The sequence below is a fragment of the Saimiri boliviensis genome, chromosome 2 (genome assembly GCF_048565385.1).
Source record: "Saimiri boliviensis isolate mSaiBol1 chromosome 2, mSaiBol1.pri, whole genome shotgun sequence".
Taxonomy (NCBI): Eukaryota; Metazoa; Chordata; class Mammalia; order Primates; family Cebidae; genus Saimiri; species Saimiri boliviensis.
Window position 1 is genome coordinate 34,759,879 of NC_133450.1, and position 27,777 is coordinate 34,787,655.

Sequence of the window (27,777 nt, forward strand, 5' to 3'; positions counted from 1 at the left end):
CCCCAATAACCAGTTCAGGGTCCTGTTTTAGCCTCATGCCTTCCAGGACTTTTCCTACAGGCACTGGAACTTAGTGTACTAAAACACGCTCATTGATATAATCTTTGCTTACTGTTTGCCTCCTCCATTAGACTGCAGGCTCCGTGACTTAGGACAGTGCCTGTATTTGCCCATGATGTAATCCCAGTGCCTGATGCAGAATCAGTGCTCAGTAAGAATTTATGGAAGGAAGGAATCTGGCTGCAGCTGTCTGGCAGGGGAATCCTGGAGCCTGGATGAGTCTGTAGAATCTGCAGTGGCCTGTGGGAGGGAGGCTGCCAACATCAGGCCAGTTCAAGCCCTAGCAAGCCAGTTGCCCACACTCTGGCACACACCACTGGCTTGGCTGCCCCTTTAATTAGTCCTGGTCTCTCTCAATGGCCTTTATGTTCAGAGAGAAGATTTCAAACCCCCTTTCCATCTCCCTAAAACAGACCTAGAAGAAAAACCTGCCTGGCCCATTCTGCATCCCCAGGGGGCCAGCAGGTCCACGGCCTCCTCTCATGGCTGGATTTGAGTGTTAAAGTGTCCTGGGCTGCGCTGTGGCTCCCCTCCCCAGTCCAGGCCCAGGGACTGCCTGGGCACAGCTGAGCAGGTGCCCGTGTGGCTCGGGACTGAGGCGGGACTGGTGCAGGCTGGTAGGCAGAGCTGGATGAGTCCCCATCTTTCCCCAGCCTGAGCAGAGGCCGAAGGCTGGCCTGGAAGAGCTTCGCCTCTCAGCAGAGTGGAGCAGGCACAGGCTTTGACGTCCTAGAGACCCAGTTCACACCCCAGTTCTGCCTCTTACTAGCTGTGTGACTGTGGGGAACTGGTCCTTGGTGTCCTGTTCGTTTGTTCCTTTAACCTCAGATTGTTGAGTTGATTTGCTGAGATGGCACATGCCTTGTGGGTAATGACAGCCGTGAGTGGGCACTCACCGAGTGGTTATAATATAATGACAGCCAACATCTTTGAGCAACCCTAAGATAGAGGGGGATTCCATCTCCTTCCCTCACCTCCCCTTGGGACTCCCAGAAGTCTACGTCGCCATCAGCATCCCCATCTTGAAATTGAGGGTGTAACACTGAACTTTCCTCTCAACGTCTGGGGGAGGCAGGGGAGCGGAAAGCACGCCTGGGGCTGCCCTTGCTGCAGTGTCCAGGGTGAAGCCGAGGAGCCCTAGTGCTGGTGGGGAACAGCAGGGTGGCTCTCTTTGATCTTTGAAGAGGACTGTGAATACACTGAACACAGGCAGAAGCCCCTCGTCCCATCCTGCGCCATCCACAGTTCCCTGGGCTCCTCAGCAGAGGTGGACAGCTGCCTGCAGCTGTGCTGCCTCCCACCCTTCTGGAAATGGGGACATTTCCACAAACACTTCCCTGTTCCTCAGCCTGCTGCTCCCTACTGCTGATACCTTGCCACTCTGTCCCTCGAGCTGGGCTGGCTGGCCATGCTCAGGTGTTGGTGAGCTGCTCGGCCTGCTGGGCTGCTGACACCCCAGACCACCACCGGCCTAGTGAACAGGCCAGGAGGGCAGGGATGGCATTGGACCATATTGTCGTGGGCCTGGGACAGGGTTTCTGGGCTGCTTTTTTTTTTTGAGATGGAGTCTCAATCTGTCTCCAGGCTGGAGTGCAGTTGCGGGATCCTGGCTCACTGAAACCTCCACGTTCCAGGTTCAAGTGATTCTCCTGCCTCGGCCTCCTGAGTAGCTGGGACTACAGGCACGTGCCACCATGCCCAGCTAATTTTTGTATTTTTAGTAGACGAGGTTTTACTGTGTTGACCAGGATGGTCTCTATCTCTTGACCTTGCGATCCGCCCGTCTCAGCCTCCCAGTTTTAGGATTACAGGTGTGAGCCACCTTGGCCAGCCTCTGTGCTGCTTTTTAATGTGCTGATCTGTGCGTTTGTGTTTTGGGAGAAGAAACTTTATGTTGCTGACCCTCAGGTGAAAAGAATTGAGGTAGTTAGGCTCCTCAGTCACGACCCAGTGTCATCTTGGTCCACGCAAGGCCACTGTACGCCCATCACATCTTATCCTACAATCTCCCGTGATGGACGTGCAGATTGTCCCCAGCTGCTCTCATGCTGACACAAATGAGGCCACGGTGAACATTCTCCCATACTTCCCAGTGCAGCTGCATGAGGATTGCATTGAGCAGGGAATTGCCGGGTTGTAGGGAATGTCCTGATACAGGGCTGGGTTGCTTCTAGAGTGGCTGTGCAGTCTACTCTCCACCACTAGGCAGGAGGATCTCCCGGATCCCTCAACCCCACCAACATTTGGCATAATCACCTTTCTAATTGGTTGCCAGTCTATTAGAGTAAAGAGATGCATTTTGGTTTTGAGCTGCAGCTGAAGAGGAACTCTTCAAGGGCCCAGACTGTTCCCCTCCTCCAGTCAGCTCTCTTAGAACCAGAAACTTCCTCCTGGGTGGTGTTGAGAAGCATGGTGATGCAGAAAGCCTCTCCTCTGTAGGGAGTGGCGGTTTATAGATACAACCCGTTAATGCCTCAGTCCTTGCAGAAAGTTCTTTTTTTTTAAAAAAAAAGAAAATGGGGTTCAAGTGATTCTCCTGCCTCGGCCTCCTGAGTAGCTGGGACTATAGGCGCCCACCACCACACCCAGCTAATTTTTGTATTTTACTAGAGAAGGGATTTCGCCATGTTGGTCAGGCTGGTCTCAAACTCCTGACATTAAGTGATCCGCCTGCCTCGGCCTCCCAAAGTGCTGGGATTACAGGCGTGAGCCACAGCGCCTGGCCAGAGCCCTCTGTTCTGATGTTTCAGCCTCAACACATACCCAGGCCATCCACTCTGGCTGACCTCTCCAGAGAAGCCTCCACTGACAAAGGTGCTTTTTCCATTTGTTGCATAGTGCAATAAACGAGATAACCCACCTGCAGCCAAACAAGACCGGCTGGGCAGTGAGGGGACAGCACAGGCTGTAGCCTCACGTGCTGGCCACACCTCTTCCAAGCACATCCTCCCACTCTCCCGGAATCGAAAATACCAGCCACCATTTGGGCCAGGGAATTTCAGTGTTCAGAGGATGGGGTCAGGAAGCCTGACCTTTTTTTTTTTTTTTTTGAAAAAGTTCTTTTTCAAAAAAAATAATAAAGTTCTTTTTTTTTTTTTTTTTTTTGTCTCCCAGGTGTGAGGTCATCCCAGTGGCGTGATGATGGCTCACTGCAGCTTTGACCTCTCTGGGCCTGGGTGATCCTCCCACCTCAGCTTCCTGGGAAGCTGGGACTATAGAGTGCACCATTATGCCCGGCCAGTGTTTCTTAATTTTTTGTAGAGACAGAGTTTTGCCTGTTGCATAGGTTCCTGCAGGAAGTTCTGCTCCCTGGGACTACCTGCTCCAGTCCCACCCCCAGGGTGCAAATCGCTGGCGTGACTTGTGGTGGGTTGTGATTCTTCCATAGTTGCTGAACTTGTTCCCTTATCCCCTGGTATCTCTGGCATCCTGAGGGCTCAGGTGCCCTGGAGCTTTGAGAATTCCTTTGCGAAGTCATGTGGCTGCTGCTGCTTGCATGGTTGTCCCTCAGGGAGGAGGTGGGTGTCACTGTGGCATTGGCTTGGAGACCTCAGTCTCTCAACTGAGGTCCTACTGATCACATCTTGACTGAGTCAGGGAGGTTGAGGCACAGTGCCTGCTGGATCCTGCTGGTCCAGATGCAGGAACTCACTGGGCATCAAGGCGTCCCCCATGGTTCCTTGATGCTACCTGGGACCATTTAGTAGACAAGGGCAATTCTATGTGTCCTGGAGTCATTCTTTTTGTCTTAGACCTTTCCATGAGCACCCTTTTTCTTATCTGTCTTGTACTTTAGTAATGAACTCAAGACACTATTAACTACTTATTGTGTGCTGGGTTCTTTGCATAGATTATCTCATTGTGAAACTCCTTACCAACCCAGTTGAGAAAGGTATTATCCCTGTTTTACAGATGAGGAAACGGAGGCTCAGAAAGGTCAGGAACTTGTGTGCTGGGTTCTTTGCATAGATTATCTCATTGTGAAACTCCTTACCAACCCAGTTGAGAAAGGTATTATCCCTGTTTTACAGATGAGGAAACGGAGGCTCAGAAAGGTCAGGAACTTGCTCAAGTTCCAAGGTTAGTAAGTGGCAGACCCATAGTGAACCCAGCAATTCCGTGCCCAAACCCATTCTTAGCCACTCAGCCTTATTCCCCAGAGTGTGGTCTCTGGACTGGCAGCATCAGCATCACCTGGATGCTTGCTAGAAATGCAGTTTCTCTGCCTGCCCAGAACTTTGGAATCAAACTCTGGTGGTGGGGCCCCGCAGTCTGCCTTTTAACAAGCCCTCCAGGTGATGCTGGTACATGTTCAAGTTGGAGAGGCATTGCATTGAATCATTCTGCTGTCCTTTGATATATTTTTTTCTGCCTGGCTTCTCCCCTTGTCATTGGGCCCATCACTGTGAGCCCAGACTTTGGCCCTGGCTGCTCTTCGGGGGCTTCATGCCCAGTTTAAAGAGGTGCAGTAATCTGTCCTCTGGGGCCTCCAGGAACCTCTCCCAAGTCCCCAAAAGCAGTTGACAGAGCTGATGCCCCAACTGCCTCCAGCTGACAGCCTGGTGACAGGGACCACCATGGGGGTCAGAGTGCCCAGGCACTGTGCCAAAGGAGGCACCTTGAGGGGTCCAAGTGACCAGGGGTGGACTGTGGGACATACCAGGACAGAGGCTCCAGCTTGGAGGTTATTTTAGGGGCACAGAAAGGAGACTTGGAAAACTTCCTTGTCCAAGTAGGATCTTTTTCTTTCTTGCAAATTTGTAATAATAAGTGGTTTGATCTTTGGAGAGGAGCTTCCCACACAGGTGCTCAGCAGGCTCCTTGTTTCCGGACAGCAAGGCACATTCAGGAGAAATGACCCTGGAGAGAGGACAGAAGCTAATTTATGTATTTATTTTATTTTTAGTGGAGACAGGGTCTTGCTATATTGCCCAGACTGGTCTTGACCTCCTGGCTTCAGGCAGTCCTCCTGCCTCAGCCTCCCAAAGTACTGGGATTGCAGGTGTGAGATACCAGAGCCAGCCTTATTTTATTTTTGAGCTCCCACCTAAGCCTAGTTTTGTGGTTTAATTCTTAGCCGAGCCCCAGGAGGGGGTGGATTCAGTCATCCCATTTCACAGATAAGACCATGGAGGTTGCAAGCTGTAAAGTTGAAAGTCATACCTCAACTACATGGAGGGGTCAAATTAGGGGCCAGAGTCTGCCAGACCCCAGGTTCCCATATTGTATGAATAGCAGGCTGGGCCAAATCTCTGTCAGCTGGGGGAATTCTCTATGGAATGAGTGACCCATAGCTCTCGGCATTTGCGCCAGAAAAACCAAATGACCTCACTTTTGGTAGCTTTTCCTTCTTTGGGGAAGGAATGTGCTGGCCTGCTGAGGCCTGTGTGCTGTCAGACCTGCAAGGGCCAGAATCAGACTCCAGACATGGGGGAGGGGTTACAAGCAGGACCACACTGTAACCCTGGAGCGAGCAGTGGGGAGGAGGCTGTTCTCACACCGGCCTCCCGGAGTGGATGCCACTCTGCTTCCAGAAGACCAGCTCCTCCCACTTAGTAATCTCATCTCAGCAGGCTTACCAGCCACCGTTCAGTAGCTGAACTAGCTCAATTACATCAGTCCCCGGAGAGGGCTCTAGTCCAGGGCCTGCCTTTGAGCCTGGTTTGTTGCCAATGGGCTAAATGGGTTAAAAACAAAACCACATCTTGATGTAAAAGACTTAGTGGAGTCCTGGAACGTTTTAGTTTAAAAGAGAAATAACAGCTTTATTGAGATGTAATTCACATACCCATACAGTTCACCCATTTATACAACTTCATGGTTTTTAGGATAGTCACATAAATGGGCATCTGTTTTTGCCATCAGTTCTGAATGTTTTTATCACCTTAGAAAGGTATTCTGTACCCCTTAGCTATCACCTCCCCCCCCAACTCCTCCGTTCCCAGCCCTAAGAAACTACTAATCAAGCTGCTCTGTGTCTTCGTGGATGCTTTCGCGTCTTCGCATCAGTGGGCGCTTGGTCTGCATCTGGCAGTGGACTAAGCCCTTTGCACTAGCTCGCGCAACCCTCCCTCATGACTACCTTATGGACTACAGGCTCATTTTTGACCTTAATTTATTATTGCTATCTTACCATCATCATTCTGGCCTACAGAAGTCTTTATTGATGTGAGAATCAAGGCTGTGGGAGGCCCAGTCTCGAGTCCAGGATGATAAAGCCCGTACTGGACAGAGCTTGCTGATGGCTGGCAGTTGTGGTGGGCTCTTGGGTCCCTGGGAGAGGTGAGGATGTGGATGGTGACAGATTGGCAGAGGCAGTTGACTCTCATTGGCCAGGAGCTAAGAGGACAGACTTGTTTCTTTGCTAGGATCATGCGCCCACCTGTTTTAAAGTGGCTCTGATTTCTCATGGGGACCCATAGGTTCCACCTGTACCAGACAAAAAGGAGCTGGGCAGCCTGCCTTCCAGGGGCCCTTGGGTGGCAGGAAGGCCACAGTGGTGTCTCATGGTGGCCTGGGAGCCCTATCAAGCGGGGTGCCTTTGTTAGGTCAAACAGCCTCTCAGAAAAAGCTGCGGGCCCCCTGCCTCTTGACCCTGGTGACCCTCTGGGTGTCTGGTGCTATGTCTTTTGAAATGGGCTGTAGATGGGTGTAAACCAGGAAATGCAGCCTCCACTCCCCATCCCGGTCTGGCTAGTGGCCAGTTTCAGAATTCTCTCATCAATGGGGAAAAAACAACAGGACTTCTTTCTTGCTCTGTGAATGATTAACTTTGATTAAATAGACAGCAGATGGGAAGAGGGATGAGAGCATGCTGGCCGCAGACTTTGACTGTGTCTGGGGTATCTTGCTGGCTGTTTTGCTTCCATTGTCATCATCTTCACAGAGTGGTGACGTTCTTTGTCCCCATGCATAAGGTGAGGCAACTGAGGCCTAGACAGTTGAACTAAAGCCACACAGCCAGTGAGTGGCAAGGACCTGCCGGGTTAACGTTGTTTAAGTGTCTGTTGTGGACACCGCACCAGGCTGTCTTTCAGGACACAGGGTGTAATTTAGTCCTCTTTCATTCTGTGCCATTGTAGGCCTTGTTATCCCCATTTTACAGGTGGGGATCTTGAGACTGAGATGAAGAGTCCTGTCCAAGCAGGCAGATCTAGTGAGAGGTGTGGGCTGGGACTGGAGCCTAGGTCTATCTTGCTCCAGAGTCCAGGTCCTAGGGCACCCCCAGTCCCCTAGGACTCTAGCACTCACATGTCTTGGGGACAGGCTGTTGGAGCAGTGCCTGGTTCCAGCAGAGGCCTGGAGGTTGTCAGCTTTTTCAGCAGCCACTCCCAGGTGGGTGGAAAGTAGACAGATCTGGGTGGAGATGTTCCCGAAGACTCTGCTTTCCTCAGCGCGTGAACCAGCTGATGACTGGCTTTGAAGGGCTGGCAGTCAGCCCCTGATAAGTTAGCCAGATACTCCTATTTACTTTGCGAGAACACTGGGCATCTGAGATCACTTCTGGGCAGCTCTTTGCTTAGACAAAACACCCAGGGCCAACGCCCTGGCCAGACTGGCTACGCTTGTATGGGGGTCAGAGGGATTCCAGCACGCCCCCTGGCTGCACCTCAGTGACCTCTTCAGCATCAGTGGGTGCTGCAGGGGACTCAACCCTGAGCACAGGTGCTGGCCTGGCCCCCTCAAAGGACCCTGGGCAGTTCATACACCCCCACCCCACCCCACACAGCAGGGGCTGGCTTAGGCTGGCAGGGTGCTTGCCTCTGGAGGCCTAGGGGCTGTGGGAGACTGGTGAGTTGGTTTTTGACTTGATGAGCCCAGAGCAGTCCTAGAGGGTCCTGGCTGCTCTAGTCAGGGAGAAGGACCATCGGAGGAGAAGCTGGCTGGTATAGGAAGCTGTGCACCATTTTCAGGAGGTGCAGAAGCTCATTTGGGTGATTTCCTGGGGTCACTTGGCTGGAGCACAGCCCTTCATCTTACCCACAGTTAACAGTTTGCCATCTTCACTCTTGGGGAGATGTTTGTGTGTGTCGGCTGGTTTATCCTCATGTCGTGCTCCTGAATTACTACTTTCTTTAAGATTTTCCATTGATAGGACACTTTAAAGTTCTTCAGAGCCTTGTCCCTATATTGTACCTTATTTGATTCTCAAACTAATTCTTTTAAACAGATGGGATAATGTTTTCATTTGTTATCTTTATTTTGGAAACATCCTTTTTCCTCCTTGATAACATCTGAGCCTTGTCTCACCCTTGCCAAATAATCCCAGAGAAATGGGAAGTCCCCTCTACCCTATCCTAGATGTCTGACATCACAATTAAATGTATATGTTCCCAGATAGACTTTTTTTTTTTTTTTTTGGGAAAGCCACTGACTATTGATCTAAAAAACTTTACAAAGACAGTGACTGTTCTGCCAAAAAGCCAAATGGTGTCAAAGGGACTGAAAGTGAGAGTGGGGGTGAGGGTCGGGGCCAGGAATCCATTCAGGAAAGCTGGTAACTGTCCCCAGGGAATTGGCAAGGGAAAAAGGAAGGGGGAGGCATGCAAGAGCATAGAAGCCAAAACAGTTGCAATGGAGGACAGGGCAGAAAACTCCCAAAAGAGCCTGGCGTACATCCGAGGTGAGTACCACAATGGCAGTCTTTTCTTTTGTGGAGGACAGGGGAGGACCCCCTCCTTGGCTGCAAACTCTGAATGAGGGCTAGGATTGAGGACTTCCGGAGAGCATCACAGGGAGGCATCGTACCACTCTCACAGACCTGGGACTGCTTGGCGTTGGCGACATAAGCGTCCTTCAGCCATTCCTGGAAGAGGTCTTCATCTTTTTTTTTTTTTTTTCTTTTTCTTTTTGTGAGACAGTCTTGCTTTGTTGCCAGGCTGGAGTGCAGTGGCACAATCTTGGCTCACTGTAACCTCCAACTCCCTGGTTCCAGCAGTTTTCCTGCTTCAGCCTCCTGAGTAGCTGGGATTACAGGCACACACCACCATACCCAGCTAATGTTTGTACTTTTAGTAGAGACGGGGTTTCACCATATTGGCCAGGATGGTCTCGATCTTGATCCTCCTGCCTTGGCCTCCCAAAGTGCCGGGATTACAGGCGTGAGCCACCGTGCCTGTCCATCTTCATCTTTCTTTAGCACCAGAAACTGGCCAAGGATGACATAGGCCTTGTCAAAGCCCCTTTCCTCCAGCTTCTTGCCCAGGACTTCATCAGTCCTGGCCAGCCTCCCCACCGGCTTTTCCACCATGGGCTCTGCCATGGAGTCTTGGTGCTTTTGGGAGATTGACATCTTGATCAGGTTTCAGTTCCCATAACGGTTCCCCCCGCCACCCCCTAGACAGACTTTTCTTATATTTGCAAAGTTGTTTTTTTTTTTAAGATAGGAAATGACAACACATTTTGGTACAAATGGTTTTGGTAGAAAACTCAAAAGAAACAAAAGCATATTCTGTGAAAAGCAAGTGTCCCCCACCCCCTGCCTTCCCATTTCCCTCCCTGGAGGCAGTGATGATCCCGGTCCTTCTGTGTCCTGCCAGCAACATTCTAGCATGAAGCTTTTAGATGCTGTCCAGGAAACTAATATCAGGGGTCTGCTTGGTGAGGAGGGTTAGGAGCTGGCTGTCCTGAGACGGAAATGCTGAACATGCTTTGGGTTCATTGAGATGAAATTGTCCCTAGGGAATTTTTTGGCTTTCTTTGGCAAGGGGGAGAGCCCACTAATCGGAATAAACCCTTCACAGGAATGAAAGATTGTTGCTGGGTGCTTTTGGGTTGTGTCTTTTCATTGGGCATGTTATGATGGAAAAAGTTGCTGGGCTCTAGCCTGCAAGGTAGGAGGGACTTGTTTGGGGTTACAGAGCTGGAAGAGACTGAAGTGACTTCTCTGAGGTCACACGCCTGGCCGAGCCAGGGCAGGACCCAAGCTTCCTGACCCCATCCTCTGAATGCTGAACTTCCCTGGCCTGAATGGTGGCTGGTATTTTCGATTCCGGGAGAGTGGGAGGATGTGCTTGGAAGAGGTGTGGCCAGCACGTGAGGCTGCAGCCTGTGCTGTCCCCCTACTGCCCAGCCGGTCTTGTTTGGCTGCAGGTAGGTTATCTTGTTTATTGCACTGTGCAACAAATGGAAAAAGCACCTTTGTCAGTGGAGGCTTCTCTGGAGAGGTCAGCCAGAGTGGATGTCGTGAGTTGTGTGTTGAGGCTGAAACATCAGAACAGAGGGCTCTGGCCAGATGCAGTGGCTCATACCTGTAATCTCAGCACTTTGGGAGGCCGAGGCAGGCAGATCACTTGATGTCAGGAGTTTGAGACCAGCCTGACCAACATGGCGAAACCCAGTCTCTACTAGAAATAGAAAAATTAACTGGGTATGGTGGCACGTACCCGTAGTCTCAGCTACTTGGGAGGCTAAGGCAGGAGAATTGCTGGAACCCGAGAGGTAGAGGTTGCAGTGAGCCAAGATTGCACCACTGTACTCCAGCCTGGGCAACAGAAGGAGACTCTGTCTCAAAACAACAACAACAACAACAAAAAAAAAAAAAAAAAAAAAAAAACAAAAAAAAAAAACCAGAGAGCTCTCTGACAGGAGAAGGGAGAAGGAACAGATCATCATAAAAAAACAACTGCATTTACAAACAGCTGTAAAACAGCAAAAAATCTTTGCTGGAGCACTAGCCGTGTTAGCATTTTGATGTGTTTTGTTTTTAGTCATTTTTTTCATGTTCATGTGATTGCTCCCATAGTTTTAACCTTGCAGTACATACAGGCTTGCATCCTGCTTTTTTCGGTTAATTTTATGTAAGCAGTTTTTTTTCCATAGTAACATAATTTCAGAGCCCATCATTTTGGCCACAGAATATTTCATTAAGTGGATGATGAAGCATGGTATACTTAACCTCATACCTTATTAATATAATTTCTGGCTCTTTCTCGTTTTTCTCTTCAGGAATGCTGGCAAGAACATTTGTATGCTTATGGCATTTGCTTTATTTAGAATTATTAATCTCGATTCAGGATGGTGGTCCAGAGTTGGGCTAAGGGCTGGTGCCCATTTTAGTTCACCTTGGTGAGTTGCTTTCCATCAGAGTTGTACCAATCGCCTGCTCACAGTGACGTGCCTTTGTCACTGTACGCACCAACAGTGGCAGTGATCAGAAACGTACTCTGCACATGTAGTAAATGACAAGTGTACCTTTTTTATATTTACAAGGCACGGCTGCATGTGCGTGACATGTCTAACCACAGGCCCTTGTGACAGTTATTGACATGTATTGCTCATTGATTCAGCCCTAGGAGAGGCGTGCCCACTGACCCTCACAGGAAGTCTTGCCAGCTTTTGCTGACTCCCCAGATGGCTGATGTCCCCAGGCTGTCAGGAGTGTTAACTGTGGTAGGCACAGCTGTCTGTTGCGTGCCTGTTTGAACGTGTCATATATTATTACGTGTGTAACTTTGTTAGGAGACTTAGAAAGCTTTCATGTTTTCCCATTGTGAAACCAAAGACCCAATGGGTCTTCATTCAGATTTAGCCTGCTGACATTTTTAGGGGGGCCTGTGGGATATCTTATTTTCACATTGTGGTAAAATTTCAAAATTAAGGGAGGTCACATAAAAATCCAGACTTTTTTTTTTTTTTTTTTTTTTGAGTCAGGGTCTCACTCTGTCACCCAGTTTAGACTGTAGTGGCACAATCATGGCTGTCTGTAGCCACCACCTCCCAACCTCAAGCAATCTTCCTGCCTCGGCCTCCTGAGGAGCTGGGACTACAGGTGCACACCACAACACTTGACTATATTTCGTTTGATTTTTTTGTAGAGAAGAGGTCTCACTGTGTCGAACTCCTGGACACAAGTGATCCTTCTACCTTGGCCTCCCAAAGTGCTGGGATTACGGGCATAAACCACTACACCCAGCAGAAGTTCAGATTTCTGTCTCCTCTTCATTGGAAGTGTGGCGACCAAGGGCCCATGTTCCCATATGAGCACAGAGGAGCTGCTTCTACCCCGGGCCACTCCGGCCGTGATACAGAGGCTGCATTCTAGTTGCCATGGAGCAGTGCACATGCATCCTGGTACACTTGTATTTCAGGATAAGGATGTTTTCTTCTGGGTAGAAAAACAAAGGATAGCCCAAGAGGGCCACCGTTTCAAGAAAAATGCATAAGAATACAGGGACATGGCCAGGCACGGTGGCTCACGCCTGTAATCCCAGCACTTTGGGAGGCTGAGGCAGGCAGATCACTTGAGGTCAGGAGTTTGAGACCAGCCTGGCCAACATGGTGAAACCCCTATCTCTACTAAAAATACAAAAATTAGCCGGGTGTGGTGGCGTGCACCTGTAATGCCAGCTACTTAGGAGGCTTAGGCAGGAGAATCATTTGAACGTGGGAGGCAGAGGTTGCAGTGAGCTGAGGTTGCGCCACTGCACTCCAGCCTGGGCAATAGAGCAAGATTTGTCTCAAAAAAAAAAAAAAAAAAATACAGGGAGATGAGGACTAACTTGCCCGACTTTTCCTACACTTGGCCCTCCTGGTGCCTTAGTTTCCTCATCTCTAAAGTGGAGAGAATAACACTTGTCTTACAGTGTCATTGTGATGACGAAATGAGTTAAAGGAAGCAGGGCACTCAGGACAGGGTCTGGCGTGTAGCACGTGCTCAGTACTTATTAGCTGCTGCTGTTATGATCTGTGGCATCTGTGTTTGTCTCTTCCAGATGAGGAGCTGAGGGGTGAATATTGGTTGTTATAGCTTGGGGTTGGGGGATGTTTCCAGCAGCTAGGGTGCGGTTCAGGGGTGCTGCTGAACATCCTATGATACATCCAGCAGCTTCCTGTCCCCACCAGAAAGTTGTCAGACCCCAAATATCAGTACTACGGAGGTTGAGAAACCTTACTTAGACCTTGGAGTGTGTGACCCTTGGTCTGACCGAACTCTCTCAACAGGTATAGGCTGGAGGCAGTGGCTCACACAGGTAACCAGCACTTTGGGAGGATGAGGTGAGAGGATCGCTTGAAGCCTGAAGTTTGAGATCAGCCTGGGCAACAGAGGGAGACCCAGTCTCTATGAAAAATTAAAAATAATAAAATCGCTGAGTGTATTAAGGCTCACTAGAGGGACAGAACTAATAGGATAGATGTATATATATAAAGGGGAGTTTGTTAAGGAGTATTGACTCACAGGATCACAAGGTATGGTCCCCCACTCAGCTGTCTGCAAGCTGAGGAGCAAGGAAGCCAGTCTGAGTCCCACAGCTGAAGAACTTGGAGCCTGATGTCTGAGGGTGGGAGGCATCCAGCACGGGAGAAAGAGGGAGGCTGGGGGACTCCACCAGTCTAGTCCTTCCACGTTCTTCTGCTTGCCCTTACCCTGGCCTCGCTGGCAGCTGATTAGATGGTGCCCACCGAGATTGAGGGTGAGCCTGCCTTTCCCGGCCCACTCACTCAAATGGTAATCTCCTTTGGTATCACTCTCACGGATACATCCAGAAACAATACTTTGCATCCTCCAATCCAATCAAGTTGACACTCAGTGTTAACCGTCACACTGGGCATGGTTGCGTGCACCGTTAGTCCCATCTACTCGGGAGGCTGAAAAAATATGTCCTCTAAACCAGCATTTTCAAGGGCTGCCTTTCAAGGGCTGCCTCAGGCTCTCATAGAGTCAGAATGATAAGGAGCCTGCCTTAGCTCAGCCAGAGGGGCTGCTGGAATCCCTTCCCAGTGCCCTTGCCGAGCCCTACCTTCAGCCGCAGGTAGCACACTGTACAGCCAGCTTATGGTCTGTTAACTTTGTTATGTTGAACTCTAATGTTCCCTGAAACTTTGTCCTTCATTCTAATAATAGTAGCTCCCATTTATGGAGCCTTATGTGTGGGTGATGGTGTTTAGCATTTTCCACGCATTGCAGCAACGATCTTCCCCACCCCGTGAGGTAGGTTCTATTATTATCCCCATTCTACGGATGTGGAGATGGAGGCTTGGAGAAGCCAGGTCACCTGCACAAGGTCACTCAGTGGATCTAGGTCCGTCTTGCTCTAGGATCCACATTCCTCACCATTCCGCACCACTGGCCTGTTGTCTGTATTCAGCAAGTTTCTTCACTCATTCATGGGAGAGTCTTTAGATAAGTGAATCCCGCGGCCATCTCATCTCTCCTCCTGGTCGAAGAGCCCCAATTCCCAAAGTTTCCCCCAAAGGGCTGTCTGGTCTGCTTACCATCTAGAATGATCATTCTTGCCTCTTGACAGCCACCTGCCTGTTGCTGGGCTCTGCCTCTCAGCCTCTCTCTGCCAGGCTGCCCCAGAGAGGCTCCCCATCTTCTGCCAACTCTGCTGATGTTCCATCAACTCGGACTCTCTGTGCCTATGCTGGCCGCAGTCCCCGGGATTTCATCTGGTTGGTGTTTTCACTTCACAGTGACCCATTTTCAGTGACACCCCATGAGATTCAGCTCACCTGTTTGGCTGTTGAGAATCTCAGCCTTGGTTCTGCTGCTCCCTTCCGGCACCCACCCACACCTGCACCTGAAATCCACGTCATTCGGGTGGAGCAGAAAGCGTGAGGGGGTGGAGGAGTTGGGAGGTTGGGTTGTGGATATACCCAGCTGTGTGGCCTGGGGAAAGCTGCTCACCCTCTCTGGTGTGTGTCCTTAGTTGTAAAGTCAAGGTTTGAGCTGGGTAGTGCCTAACACCTCTTGTAGTTCTAACAGTCCTTGATGAGGTGTGTTAACAGCATAAACTTATAATAATTATACCCTTAATGGTGGTGACAATAGTAACAGTGGATAATTATTGCAGGTGCTATAACATTTTCAGTGTTTTAAGTGGACTGTCTCATTGACTCCTGCAATAATCCCCTGGGTAGGTGCTGTTACTACCCCCGTTTCACAGATGGTGCCTTAAGGCAGAGGCACGTCAGGTCACTTGTCCAGGGTTGACCACTTGCTAGAAGTTGATAGGCCTGGATTTGCAGTGTCTTCTTTAGAGTGACTAAATCCTTGCATTCCCATGGACACCTGTCTGCAGAGTGATCCCAGCAAATCCCATGACCAAGGGGGTGAAGAATGCTTGCCTGCAAAAGCTCATCCCCCAACTCATGCTTCCGGGGTAATCCTCTGTACTGCAGATGCCTGCTGAGCGTGATGATTTAGACATCCTTTTAGAAGCTAAGATTTAGGCAGTGATGATGACGGTAGGCACCACCACTTTGTGCACACTCATTGTATTTCAGACACGTTGATACTTTATTATTATCCACGTAAATTACCAACATTCCTATGTTAATATCATTTACTGAATAAGGGAACTTCCTCTCAGTCATGCCTGGGAGATGCTATTGTCCCCCATTTTACAGATATAAAAACTGAGGCTCAAAGAGGCCTGTGTGGCTAAAGTCACATTGCAGTGTGTCTGAGCTGGGGGGCAGGGAAGGCACATTCTCAAAAGCCATATTCCTTTCCAACACATTTTAAAGGAAGCATATCAACTTGATACTTGGGAAAGATACGCTGGAAAGATGTTAGCGGAATCGGTGAGAGCAGGGCTGTGAGACCTGTGCTGCAGGTTTCCACGGCCAGCTCCATGGCCGCTAGCCTGGCCTGGGGCCCTCTTTACAACCCTGAACTACAGGGCTGGACACTCCACCTCCTGAAACCACCTGTAAACCATGTTAGACGTGGGTAGCGGCTTCAAGGTCCATGAGAGGCTGAGCAGGGGTCCAGGCTGTTTTGCAGCCCCTCCCTCTGTCCTGGGCTCTTTGAGGCTGTGCGGGGCAGGGGCGGGTGGAATGCACACGGGGCTGCCGAGAGGGGAGGAGGCCGTTGCTGCTGCTCTGCAGGAACGTCCCAATGCGGTCCTTGGTCCCAAGACTCTTCCTGGGACCTCTCGGCATCCCTGAGGCCATTTCTGGAGTGGAGCGGCTCCACTGAAGACTGCCGTCCCAGTTCTCCTTTGCAGGCTGTGAGCCCGGGCATGGCCCAAGGTGGTGACTTGAAGATGGCTCTTGGGGTGAGGGGAGGTCAGGTAGGGCAGGGCCTGGTGGGGCTGAGGCAGGAAAATGGCCCCGTTCCCTGTGTTTGAATGTGGGCTGGGGCATAAACCTGCTGGGAAGCACTGTCCACCTCGCTAGGCGTCCAGGCTGGAGGTCTTGGGGCTGTGGGTCTCTAGCGTGCGCCTCTCCTGTGGCTTTGGCCTTTTCCTCCTTGCTGGACCCGTGGAGCACTGCTAAGGAGCAGATGCCGCCCCCTCATACTGGAGCTTGAGCCTCAAGACCAAGGCAGTCCGGGGCTGGAGGAGAGGCTGTCAGACCTCCTCTGCAGGGGTGCATGAGGTCACTGTGGAAATCCCTGGTTTCCTGCACCCATGCCGCACTTCTAGCCCTCTCCCGTGAATGCACTAGCACTGGTTCAAAAAAGAGCTCAGGGCCGGGCGCAGTGGCTCATGCCTGTAATCTCAGCACTTTGGGAGGCCCAGGCGGGTGGGTCACGAGGTCAGGAGATCAAGACCATCCTGGCTAACATGATGAAACCTCATCTCTACTGTAAGTACAAAAAAATTAGCTGGGCGTGGTGGCATGCACCTGTAGTCCCAGCTACTCTGGAGGCTGAGGCAGGAGAATGCCCTGAATCCAGGAGGTGGAGGTTGCAGTGAGCTGAGATTACGCCACTGCACTCCAGCCTGGGTGACAGAGACTCTGTCTCAAAACAATAAAAAAGCTTGCATGTTGCCATCTTGGAAACAGTACATCACGTGGAGGGGTGGGACCCACAACAGGAGAGTTTGGGGGCTGGGGGCAGAGGATGTGGGGTGGGAGCACAGAGGAGTGAGTCCTCTGATACCTGGCCCCAGGAAGAATTCCGGGAGCTAGTCCTCTTCCTCCTCCCCACTGTTCACTGAGCATTTCCTAAATGGCAAGTTCTTTATGGATATTTTTGAGTTAATCTTTTTAACTTTGATGACGTGCTGTTCCTCTCCCTATTTTACTGCGAAGGGAGCTGAAGTTTAGGAAGGTTGATCTGAAGGTCACACAGCCAGTAAATGGTGGATCTGAGAACTGATCCCAGCTGAGACGTCCCGAAGTGCACGTTGTTAATCACTGACTTACTGCCACCATTTTCTCCTCTTGCCTAAACTTTCCGGTGGGTGCTGCTTGTTGGGGAAACTTTCCAGTTTGAGAGGTGCTCAGAGCCCCCTTCAAGGCAGTAATCTGTGGGGCTTCTGGGGCCTGGGGGTTTTACTAAAGCTGTGCTCCAGGGCTTTGTCCAGGAGACCCAAGAGCAAACACAGGTGTGTTTTGTTTCCCAGGGCTGAGCCTGGCTTCCCCAGGAAAGGGGGCAGGCTGCTTTCAGCAGTGCTTTTCCTCTTTCAAAAGCAGTGTCTTTTTACAACAGCAGCCTCTTCCTCCTTTATCTCACCCCAACCCCCTCCACAACTGGGTAGTAAACAGTGAGAATTTACAGCCCTCAGCTGGGCGGGCACAGGGCAGTGCCTGCTGGGACCCTAGGTGTTTCAGGCCACGTGGGACCTGAAAGCGTCCCTTCGAGTTGCTCGGGCTGACGTGGTTCCCCTCGAGGGAGTAGAAAACCTTAGGCTGAAGGCTCAGCGCTGTGGGCCTGGGAGTGGGTGCTGGGGAGGGCCAAGACGGTGATGAATGAGAAAAGACCGCCCACCCCAGGGTGAATGTGCGACGTGAAGACGCCGGGCAGACCCACAGTGTGGACAGATGATAGCTGGGAGAGAATGTGCAAAACCAAAATGAATTATATTTGTTTTAAAGAGTTAAAAATCCTTTAATTTTTTTTTCTACCAATAAAAAGGAAGTTAAAAGAAATAAGGGTAAAGGCTAAAGAGCCTCTCACCTCCTGCAGTGCCGGCACCGGAGGAAGGATGCCCCGTACATATGCTTCCCTCCCCTGCTGCGTCCAGTTTCCTTTGAGCTGTCTTCTGGGTCCAGAGGGTCCCTAAGAGCACTGTTCGTCCCATCACCCCCTGCCTGGAGAGCATTCAGCCCCACCCACAAGGTGCAGTTGGATCTCCCAGGAGTCTCTCAGCTTTGCATCCAGTTCCCCCCTTTGCCTTCAGCTGGCTGCCCGATTCTTAACACCCACTAGAATGTCTGCTGCTCAGAGGCAGGGATTTTTGCTCTTTAGCTCACTGCTATGTCCCTGACTCTGTGCCCTGGGTCTCTGGGATATAAAGGTGAACATTGAGTTTCTACCTCCTGAAGCTCCCAGGTGTGGAGCTGACAAGTGGCTAGGCAATAATGGGTGAATGCAGGGTGCTGTGGTTGTGTTCATCAGGAAGGCTCCCTGGAGGAGGTGATATCTCTACCCAGTCTTAAAACATGAGTGAGTTAGCCAAGCAAGAGAGAGAAGACATTGGAAGTCATTGTATTCCACTGTCCACCCCTGATCTGTGTGCCAGTCTTCCCAAAGCTCCGAGGTAGCACAATATCCCTTTTCTCTTCATCGTGGGAGTAGATTGGCCTGCAGAGTGGAGATACGTTTGCAGCGGGAGAGGTATTCTGTATTGGTAAGTTACTAATGAGACATGATTGAAAGATTGAGCCCAAAGTCACAGGCTGTCATAATGCTGTCCCTTTCTTTCCACCTGCGTGGAGTGATAGCTTCCATCCCCCTGCTCCCTTTCTTGCTCCCAGGCTCTACAACCTTTGCTTCTAAATCTAAGCAGGCATTTCTTTTCCCCCATACTCATTGGTGTAATGTTCTTCCCTCTTCCTGACCACTCATTGCCACTTCACTTTGGAGTTCCCCAAGGCAGGAGGAAGGGGTGGTGCGAATTCTGAGGCTGTGACCTTCCCTAGGAGGAAGAGTATTTCTAGTGTGGCTCCTACTATCACATGAATGATACGCTGCTTACCCTTTGAACTTTGCAGGGCAGGTGGGAAGAGAGCTGAATGGCTCTGGCATTGGGAGAGCCCCATGTAATTGGTAGTGTCATTTGATGCAGAGAAATCTAGAGTTGCAAATGAATGGTTTAGATCTAAAGCAAGGGAGCCCTTCTCTCTGATGGGCACAGACTGTGACAGCTGGGGAGAGACACTGTTTTAGATGGACACGTGAAATTGAGATGCATGCTTTTGTTTCTCATGTTTGTTGAGACACCATGTTCCTGTTTGAGCCACCAGGTGGTGCTGTTGGCACAGGATGGCTTGGTTGCTGCCTCACCTGATCATGATCTGCTTAATAGAGAAGTAACTATGAAGCTGATTGTCTTTGATTTAACCTTCTTACATTCCCTTTCTGGAACTCTTCATGCTTTTGCAGCTTAAGGTGCCCCTATCCCCACCTAAAACACACACAGATAGACATTTGGGTGCTTACTCTTCTTCCCCCTTATCCTGACACCCTGTGTCTGAATTCTGCCCTCAGTGAAACTTATTACTCCTTTCTCTTAGTTGGCTGCCAAGTTAGAAAGGATTTAATACACTAATTTACCCTAAGGTATCAACAGGGCTTAATATGTTACTTCTGGGTTACTCCGTCTTAAAACTGTGAAGATTGAAACCAAGTGTTAATAATCTAAGAGGTAACTCGTAAGAATGGAATTGTGGCATTTTCAAATGTAGGTGGCCATGATGTCTTTGAGGGAGGGCTGGGAGGTAGATGTTAAGGGAATTTGCTGCTTCATCGCTCCTGCTGGCTCCCATCCATGCAGCGGGCTCTGTATAGAGCCCCTAGGCTGCTGCCCTGTGGAGAGCTCAGCACTTGGTTGATGCAGTGAATGAGACCATGGTGGGACAACTGTGTTGAGAGGCTCTGCTGACTGGGTGTCCACTGCCAACCCCCTGACCCCGTTAAATGGCTTGTCCAGTGAGGATGACAACACCAGCCCCCTGACAACTTGCCTTTCTTCTCTCTGCCCAGACATTCACGGCATGGTGCAACTCCCACCTCCGGAAGGCAGGGACACAGATCGAGAACATCGAAGAGGATTTCCGGGATGGCCTGAAGCTCATGCTGCTGCTGGAGGTCATCTCAGGTGAGGCGGACCCTGGCCCAGGACGAGGTGCTGCCTGTGGGTTCTGCCTGACACCTTGACGTCTGCTCTGCCCATGAGCACAGCTGGTTCTGGGTCTGTTTGAAACAAGTTGGAGATGATATGTTTGAATTCATACTAGGAGCCTGGGTCTGGTCTGAGTCCTGGTTCTGCTGCTAGCCATCCAGTTGCTTTGGATAAGTTGCTTTGCCTTTTCTGTTTCAGCATCCTCATTTGTTTAAAAAAAAAAAAAGAAAAGAAAAAGGTCAGGGGCAGTTTGAAGGAACTGAGGTTCCTTCTCCCCAGTACTAGGATTCTGTGGCCAATAATGTTAACTGTGGGTGACTGTCTCCAAACCTTGGCTCCATTACTACCTATCTACCTGTATCCAGGTGACCCAGGCCATTCCCTAGCACCTGGTTTGTCCAGATGTCTAGAGGGACAGCTCTCCTGACACACACATCTCAGCCTGCTTATGAATGCCTTTCTGCCACCAACCCTTAAAGCAGGCATCCCCAAACTTTTTACACAGGGGGCCAGTTCACTGTCCCTCAGACCGTTGGAGGGCCACCACATACTGTGCTCCTCTCACTGACCACCAATGAAAGAGGTGCCCCTTCCTGAAGTGCGGCGGGGGGCCGGATAAATGGCCTCAGGGGGCCACATGCGGCCCGTGGGCCATAGTTTGGGGACGCCTGCCTTAAAGAGTGGGGGTCCCGTGAGTCTAGCCTTGGTTGATACACTGGGCCATCATAGCTACTCTCTTCACTTTCTCTTCACCTCGATGCCAATGAGCCCTAGACCTATCGAGCTGCGTCTCAAATACCGAACCTTGCTGGGCGTCTCCACCCCGATGTCCCGCACGATCCTCTCAGCATGTCCAAAATTCTGTGCTTCTGTCACTCCTGCCCTAGCAAACCTCTTTTCCCTCCCAGAGTCTTGTTCTTCTGCACCCAAGCTGGGATCATAGACAGCTCTTCTTTGTAACTTGTTACTGATGTTCTGTTCATTCTGATTCCTTTTTCCTGATCCTTCTTTTAACCCCTGCTGCTGTGGCGTCAGTGTGGCCTGTGTGAACTCTCACCTAGACGATGCCACAAAGGCCTTTGCCCCAGCTCCTCCTGGCAGTCCACCCCCGTCGCTGTAGCCAGAGGGCTCACCCGACAGTCAGTCCAAATATGGTCACGCTGTTCCCTGCTCACAGCCCTCAGCCCCCAGTGCCTCTCCAGGGCTTTGAGCCTGCAGTCCACATTCCTTAGCATAGCTTGAGGGATCCTGCAGGAGCTGGCACCTGCTTTGTTTTTAACTAACTATTCCCAAAAAGGTATCAGACCTCAGATCCTCTGCCAGGGGAGACGTGCGGTTCTCCCCAGATGATATGCTCTTTTTGTTCCCTGTGCCTTTGCACAAACTCTAACTGCCCTTATTTTTGTTTTTTAATTATTTTTTTTGAGATGAAGTTTCGCTCTTGTTGCCCAGGCTGGAGTGCAATGGCGCGATCTCGGCTCACTGCAGCCTCTGCCTCCCTGCCTCAGCCGCCCAAGTAGCTGAGATTACAGGCATGTTCATGTGCCACCACGACCGAATATTTTTTTTTTTTCTATTTTTAGTAGAGGCGGGGTTTCACCATGTTGGTCAGGCTGGTTTCGAACTCCTGACCTCAGGTGATCTGCCCACCTTGGCCTCCCAAAATATTGGGATTATGGGCGTGACTCAACTCGCCCCGCCTGTTACCCTTTCATTTGTAGGGCTGAATCATATTCCATTGTATGTATGACTGACAAATATTTAATGGCTCCCCACATTTTGTTCATTCATCTGAGGGTGGACACGTGGGTTGTTTCTACCTTTTGGCTCTTGTGAATAATGCTGGGACATGGGTGTACAAATAAATATTTTTAAAATCCCTCTTTCAGTCCTTTTTTTTGTATATTCCCCAAAGTGAAATTGCTAGGTCACATGGGAATTCCCTGTTTAATTTTTTGAGGAGCCACCATACTATTTTTCTCTAACTGCCTTTATTTATTTTTATTTCTTTTCTTTTTCCTTTTATTCTTTGAGATGAGGTTCCACCATGTTGTCCAGGCTGGTCTTGAACTCCTGGCCTCGGGTCAGGACTCAGCGCCCCCCAAAGTGCTGGGATTACATGTGTAAACCACTGCACCTGGCCTCTAACTGCCTTTTAGAATGTCCCTGCTTCCTACCTCCTCTGCCAGCCTCCCCCAGTTGTAAACAAGTCTGGCCTTACTGTTATCATTCTTCAAAACTCAGCTTGAGGGTGTCCTTCAAGAAGGCTTCACCCCTCCCCTCTTGCCGAATCTGAGTGGACTGTGCCCTGCCTCCCTCCCTAACCCTGCTCCCCAGCACTGGTAATACCCTGTTAATTCCTCTGCTCTCTTTTACCACAAAGCATAATCATTTTTGGTTCGCTTGTTTTCTTCTCTGCTCCACACTGAGCTCTTAGGGCAGGCCATCTTCTCTGTGTGCCAGGTGCTTAGAATGGCACCAGGCACATAGGTGGTGCTCCGGGAACATGAGAACGATTGAGTGCCCAGAGCTGGGCTTGTCCCCACGATACTCAGTGTGTTCCTGCTGCATGGGTCTGACCTATGCCGAGGGGAGCCTGTGCACTTCTGTAAGTCACATGTCTCTTTCCCAGGGCTGGAAGATCTGTTCTGTGAAATGTTACCTTTTTCTCCTGATCATCTTTGGAGATGGGTAGCGTGCCCCAGGATGAGGAGAAGGAGGGGATGCTGCCTACAGAGGTTCTTGAAGTGTGGTCCCTGGACCACCCACACCAGAATCAGCAGGATTGCTTTTCAAAATGCAGATTTCCAAACCATACCCCAGACCTCCCAGTCACAAACTTAGTGAGAGGGGAAAGGGACCAGACGGCCACAGTTTAGCAAGTTCTCCAGGTGATTTTGTGCTGACCAGTGTTTAAGAGCTACTGGCCCAGGCCTGGGAAGCTTTTCCCATTCTCCCGTGTTTAACCCTTGCCTTGTCCACTCTCTTTTGTAGAAGTCCCATTCTAGCCAGTGTGCACAGCTGCTGAATGGCTGGGGAGCTCCGCTTAGCCGGACAGGCCCCAAGGGCTGGGGCTGTAGCAGGAGCAGCCCTCCAGGGAGGGGAGTGGTGCTGCCTGCATCCATCCTGTGGGGAAGGAGCCCCTGTGCCATCTCCCCTGGACAGGAAATGCTGGTGTACCTTGCTAGACTGCAGCCAGAGCCTTGGGTGGGCCCCGAGGGGAAAGTCTTGATTTAATTTAAAAAACAGCTGTGCTTCCCTAGGAGCTGACAGCCAGATCCCATCTGTGGCAGGAAGTCTGCTGTCTTCCAGAAGCTATCGGGCTGCTGGGAGGCCACCTGGAGAGGTGCTGCTCTGACAGGGTGGGCCTGGCCCAGAATCCCAGTGTCTGGTCCCTGGAGCCCTTGCAGCCAGACTGTTGGCCTGCTGGAGAGACAGAGAAACTGGTTGGGAGATCAGGGCAGGCACAAGGGGCCTGAGTTCCAGGCTCTGCAATGGTGGCTCTCAGCCTTTTGGGGTCCTTGGCTCCTTAGAGATCCTGAAAGCTATGTACCCCTTCCCTAGGTATGGCCACATGTCACACTTAGAAAATTCTAGATCATTTCAGGAGGTCCCTGGATGCTCTTTGTTCTGGGATAAAATGGGATATTTGGAGAGCCAGCTCCTCCTCTACCTCTATTTTCTTTTCTTTCTTTCCTCTTTTTTTTTTTTTTTTTTTTTTTTAAACAATCTTGCTCTGTTGCCCAGACTGGAGTGCAGTGGCGCAATCTTGGCTCACTGCAAACTCCATCCTTGGGTTCAAACGATTCTCCTGCTTCAGCCGCCCTAGTAGCGGGGACTACGGGCACGCACCACCATGCCTGGATAATTTTTGTGTTTTTAGTAGAGACTGGGTTTCACCATATTGGCCAGGCTGATCTCGAACTCTTGACCTCGTGATCCCCCTGCCTCAGCCTCCCAAAATCCTGGGATTACAGGCGTGAGCCACGCCCGGCCCTTTACTTCTATTTTCTCGAAGGTTCTGAGCTCGAAACCTGAGCAGCAGAAGCTCTCGTGTGGAATCTGGAGGTAGGGGTGGAGGGTTGACCCGGAGCTGAGCCCTGGGTGCCCACAGGAGGTGGCATAACAGGACAAGAACTGTGGTTCTCAACTGGGGACAGGCTGCTATAGGCAACTCCATTTAAACACCAGGGACATCCACAATACTTGAGTGACCTATACCCTCCTCCCAGGGCGAAGGGAAGGCTGGAAAGAGTTCAGGGCCTTTGCATTTACTGTTCCTTCTGCCTCGATCACCATTCCCTGCAGTCTTTGCCTGGCCTCAGAAACTCAGACCTTTCCTGACCACACCTCGGTTCCTCCTTCCTCTTCCTCCTCCTCTTTTGAAGAGCATGGATCTTTCTTTGTGTTTGTTCATTGTCTATATTTATTTGTGTTTCTCTATTTAAGGTCTGTCTCTCCTACTGGACTATAATTACATAAAGGCAAGAAACTGTTTTGTTCACCCCCCTATTCCTAGCACCCAGCCAAATCCCTGGCATGCACTAGGGGCTTGATGAATAAATGTTGAGTGGATGTAAGCAGATTTGGATCTGAGAAGTGGAAGAAAGAAGAGGCAGCATAGATTCTCCCTCTCACCCCTTGCCAGGGTGACATTCTCCAGCACCTGAGTGGCGTGTGGGCACACACACACGTGCACACACTCCTGCCTAGCTAAGCTGTGCCTTGGATGAGGGTGTAGTGAGAGGAGCCCTGGCGCCTGGGTCACAGCCTCTCACTTTCCTTTTCCTCCCTCTTGATCCAAACAGGCGAACGCTTGGCCAAGCCAGAGCGAGGCAAGATGAGGGTGCACAAGATCTCCAACGTCAACAAGGCCCTGGATTTCATAGCAAGCAAAGGCGTCAAACTGGTGTCCATTGGAGCTGAAGGTGAGTAAGGCCTGCCTCTGGTGGCCCCAGGAGTCTGATTTTCTCTGCCCTCCTGGTTCTCTTGGCCTTTTTTTGCACCGTCTCCTGAGCCCATGCATCGCTAGGGGGCATTGGGCAGTGGGGCCCCCAACACCTCCATCTGGTCGCCTGTGGATGCCTCATATTGCAACAGCACATTTCTTCTAGTCTCAGCCCTGCCCAACACCAAGGACTCAGACCCCTATTCTGTGCCTGCACCCACTTAGCCACGTCCTTGCTCTGTGGAGTCCTGTGCATATGCGGCGGGCTACCTCTTCCATCCGGAGAGCTGACCGCACCGTGCTGCCTGGAGTGGAGGATTTGTGTGTGGGCTGCAAAGGATGTGCAGATGCAGGCTGGTGGAGGCTGGAGGCCTCCCTGAGGCTCCCCGGGGCCCTGCGAAGACTCAAGTCCAGAAGTCTCTAGGCACATTTTTAATAGCATTTCCCTGCAGTGTGGCTTCCTAACTCCTTAACTTTTACTTAGAAACACTCCCAAAGAAAGCTATATTAGCATGTTCTTAATGATTAAAAGAAGGTAGTGTAATTTCTTGTGTGCATGGTAGTGGCTCTGAAAAATTGAGAGTGGGTCATTTAGAGTGGGCAGAAAATCTATCCAGGCCCCGTCAGTCCTGTGATCATGGATTTAGCAAGTATTTATGGAGCACCTGCTGCATGATGCCAGAGACCTAAAGATGAACAAATCTCTTTCATTCATTCAAGACACACGGCGGCTGTGAGAATGGATTGCTCACTCCATGGCATATACTTAATCCTCACGATAACCCTGTGAGGTCACTCTAATAATTAATTTTCTCCATTTTGTAATAAGAAAACAGATGCTTAAAGAGATTACATTGCTTGCTCAAAGTTCTGCCGTTAAGTGGCAAAGCCAAAACTCAAACGCAGATCTTCATTACACCAGAAAAATGCCCCCAGAGAGTGGCCTTTCCTTGGAGGGGTAGGGGTCTTGCTCCTGGAAAGTCCACGGGAGCAGGTCTCCTCTCTGGTTGAAGCTCACAGTCCCCTCTCTTCTAGAAGTGGAGTGGTATTATGTTGATACAGCAAATTGAGGACTTTAACACAGGCTCAGCAAAGTCCAGCTGACTCAGATTTTTGGAAGTACTGGAACACAGCACACTGTGTCAACGTATCATCAGTGGCTTTTGTGCTGCAATGGCAGAGTCGAGTAGTTGCTACAGAGCTTATATGGCCCACAGAGCCAGAAACATTTCTTGCCAGGCTCTCTACAAAAAACTTCCCTCACCTCTGCCTAAGCTGGAACTCGGGCCAGTGCCCACGGTGGTCATGGGGGGCGCCTTGTGGATTCTAGCATCTCCTCCACTGGCTGTGAGCCTCTCAAAGGCAGAAACCATGGTTTCTACATCCTGTGGCCCCAGCTCCCAGTAGCGTGATGCACACACTAGGTGCTCGATAAATGTTCAAAGGACTTACCTATAGCAGTATACCCTGCTTTGTGATTAGGAGGATGTTCTTTGCCTTATAATAAGAAAAGAACAATTGGTTTTATTAGGGAGCAGTCAAGACTTGGCAGAAAAAATTATAACTAAGCAGGTGTGGGAAGCCAAAGAAAGTCACTCAGGTGGTTGGTGCAGGCTCAGATGCCCACGAGGGCAGGGAAGGGCAGTGAATTTGTGAAGTGGCTCGGGGGTGAGCGGCAGGGGTGGGTAGGGACTGTGGCGAACTGGAGAATCGTGTCTGTGGCGGGATGGGGCCTTGTGGATGTCACAAGTTGCTGTGTGGGTCCATTGCTGCTAGATTTACCAGTTTTTCTAAAGAAGCCAGAAAATCCAGATTTTTTGAAAAGCAATATTTGGCAACTAAATTAAAACAACTTTCTTTTCTTTTTTTTGTAAAGCCTCTACCAAAGGGGAGGAGGGCAGGGAAGGGGAAGGCGGGAGAGAGTAGCACTCACCCGGCACCAGCTCTGTGTTGGTTAGACAGGATGCTTTACACGGGCCGTCTCCTCCTACCCTCACGAGGGCTCATGGGATGGGTGCCACTAGCCACGTTTTATACTTAACGAAACTCAGGCTTGGGAAGGTTGCTAGAATGGAAGAGTGTCGTCGTCAGCAGAGCCCAGGCTCTGAACCAGACTGCTTCTATGGGGCAGAGCCAGGATTAAACCCAGGTGTTCAGGCTCCAGAGCTGAGGTGTCTCTCTTCCTGTCACTGTCGGCAGCGCTGCCTCCCGGGTGGGGACCCAGGAAAGAACTTGCACGTCAAATTGTCTTCAGTAATGAGATGGCAGATCAAGCCTGCCCCTGCTCATCTCACTGCCGCTGCTGTGCTGGGAAGGCCGTTCACCTGGCAGCCTCAGTTTTCCTGTTTCCTTTGACACAGGCCTAGCTTCTCTAAAGATTTTGCAAAGAATCCTTCATTTTTTATTTTTGAGACAGGGTTTCACTTCATTGCCCAGACTAGATTACGTACAGTGGCGTGATCTCAGCTCACTGTAACTGCCACCTCCCAGGCTCAAGCGATTCTCTTGCTTCAGCTTCCCAAGTAGCTGGGATTATAGGTGCATGCCACCACGCCTGGCTTATTTTTATATTTTTAGTAGAGACAGGTTTTCCCCATGTTGGCCAGGCTGGTCTTGAACTCCTGACCTCAAGTGATCCACCCACTTCGGCCTCCCAAAGCGCTGGGATTACAGGCATGAGCCACTGTGCCTGGCCGAAAAGCCTCCTTTAAAATGAGATATTCTTTACCTTCTCCCTGCCCTGAGGAG

General features: G+C 50.5%; 1 protein-coding gene across 3 annotated transcripts in view; it reads left to right on the forward strand.

Moving 5' to 3' along the window:
* Window positions 1–27,777, forward strand: part of ACTN1 (actinin alpha 1) — a 107,223-nt gene that overhangs the window by 36,874 nt on the left and 42,572 nt on the right. For all 3 annotated transcript variants that reach the window (XM_003924469.4, XM_003924467.4, XM_003924468.4), the window contains exons 2-3: window positions 19,943–20,057; window positions 24,890–25,009. In XM_003924469.4, the coding sequence (XP_003924518.1) occupies window positions 19,943–20,057; window positions 24,890–25,009 (235 nt within the window). The remainder of the gene's footprint in view (window positions 1–19,942; window positions 20,058–24,889; window positions 25,010–27,777) is intronic.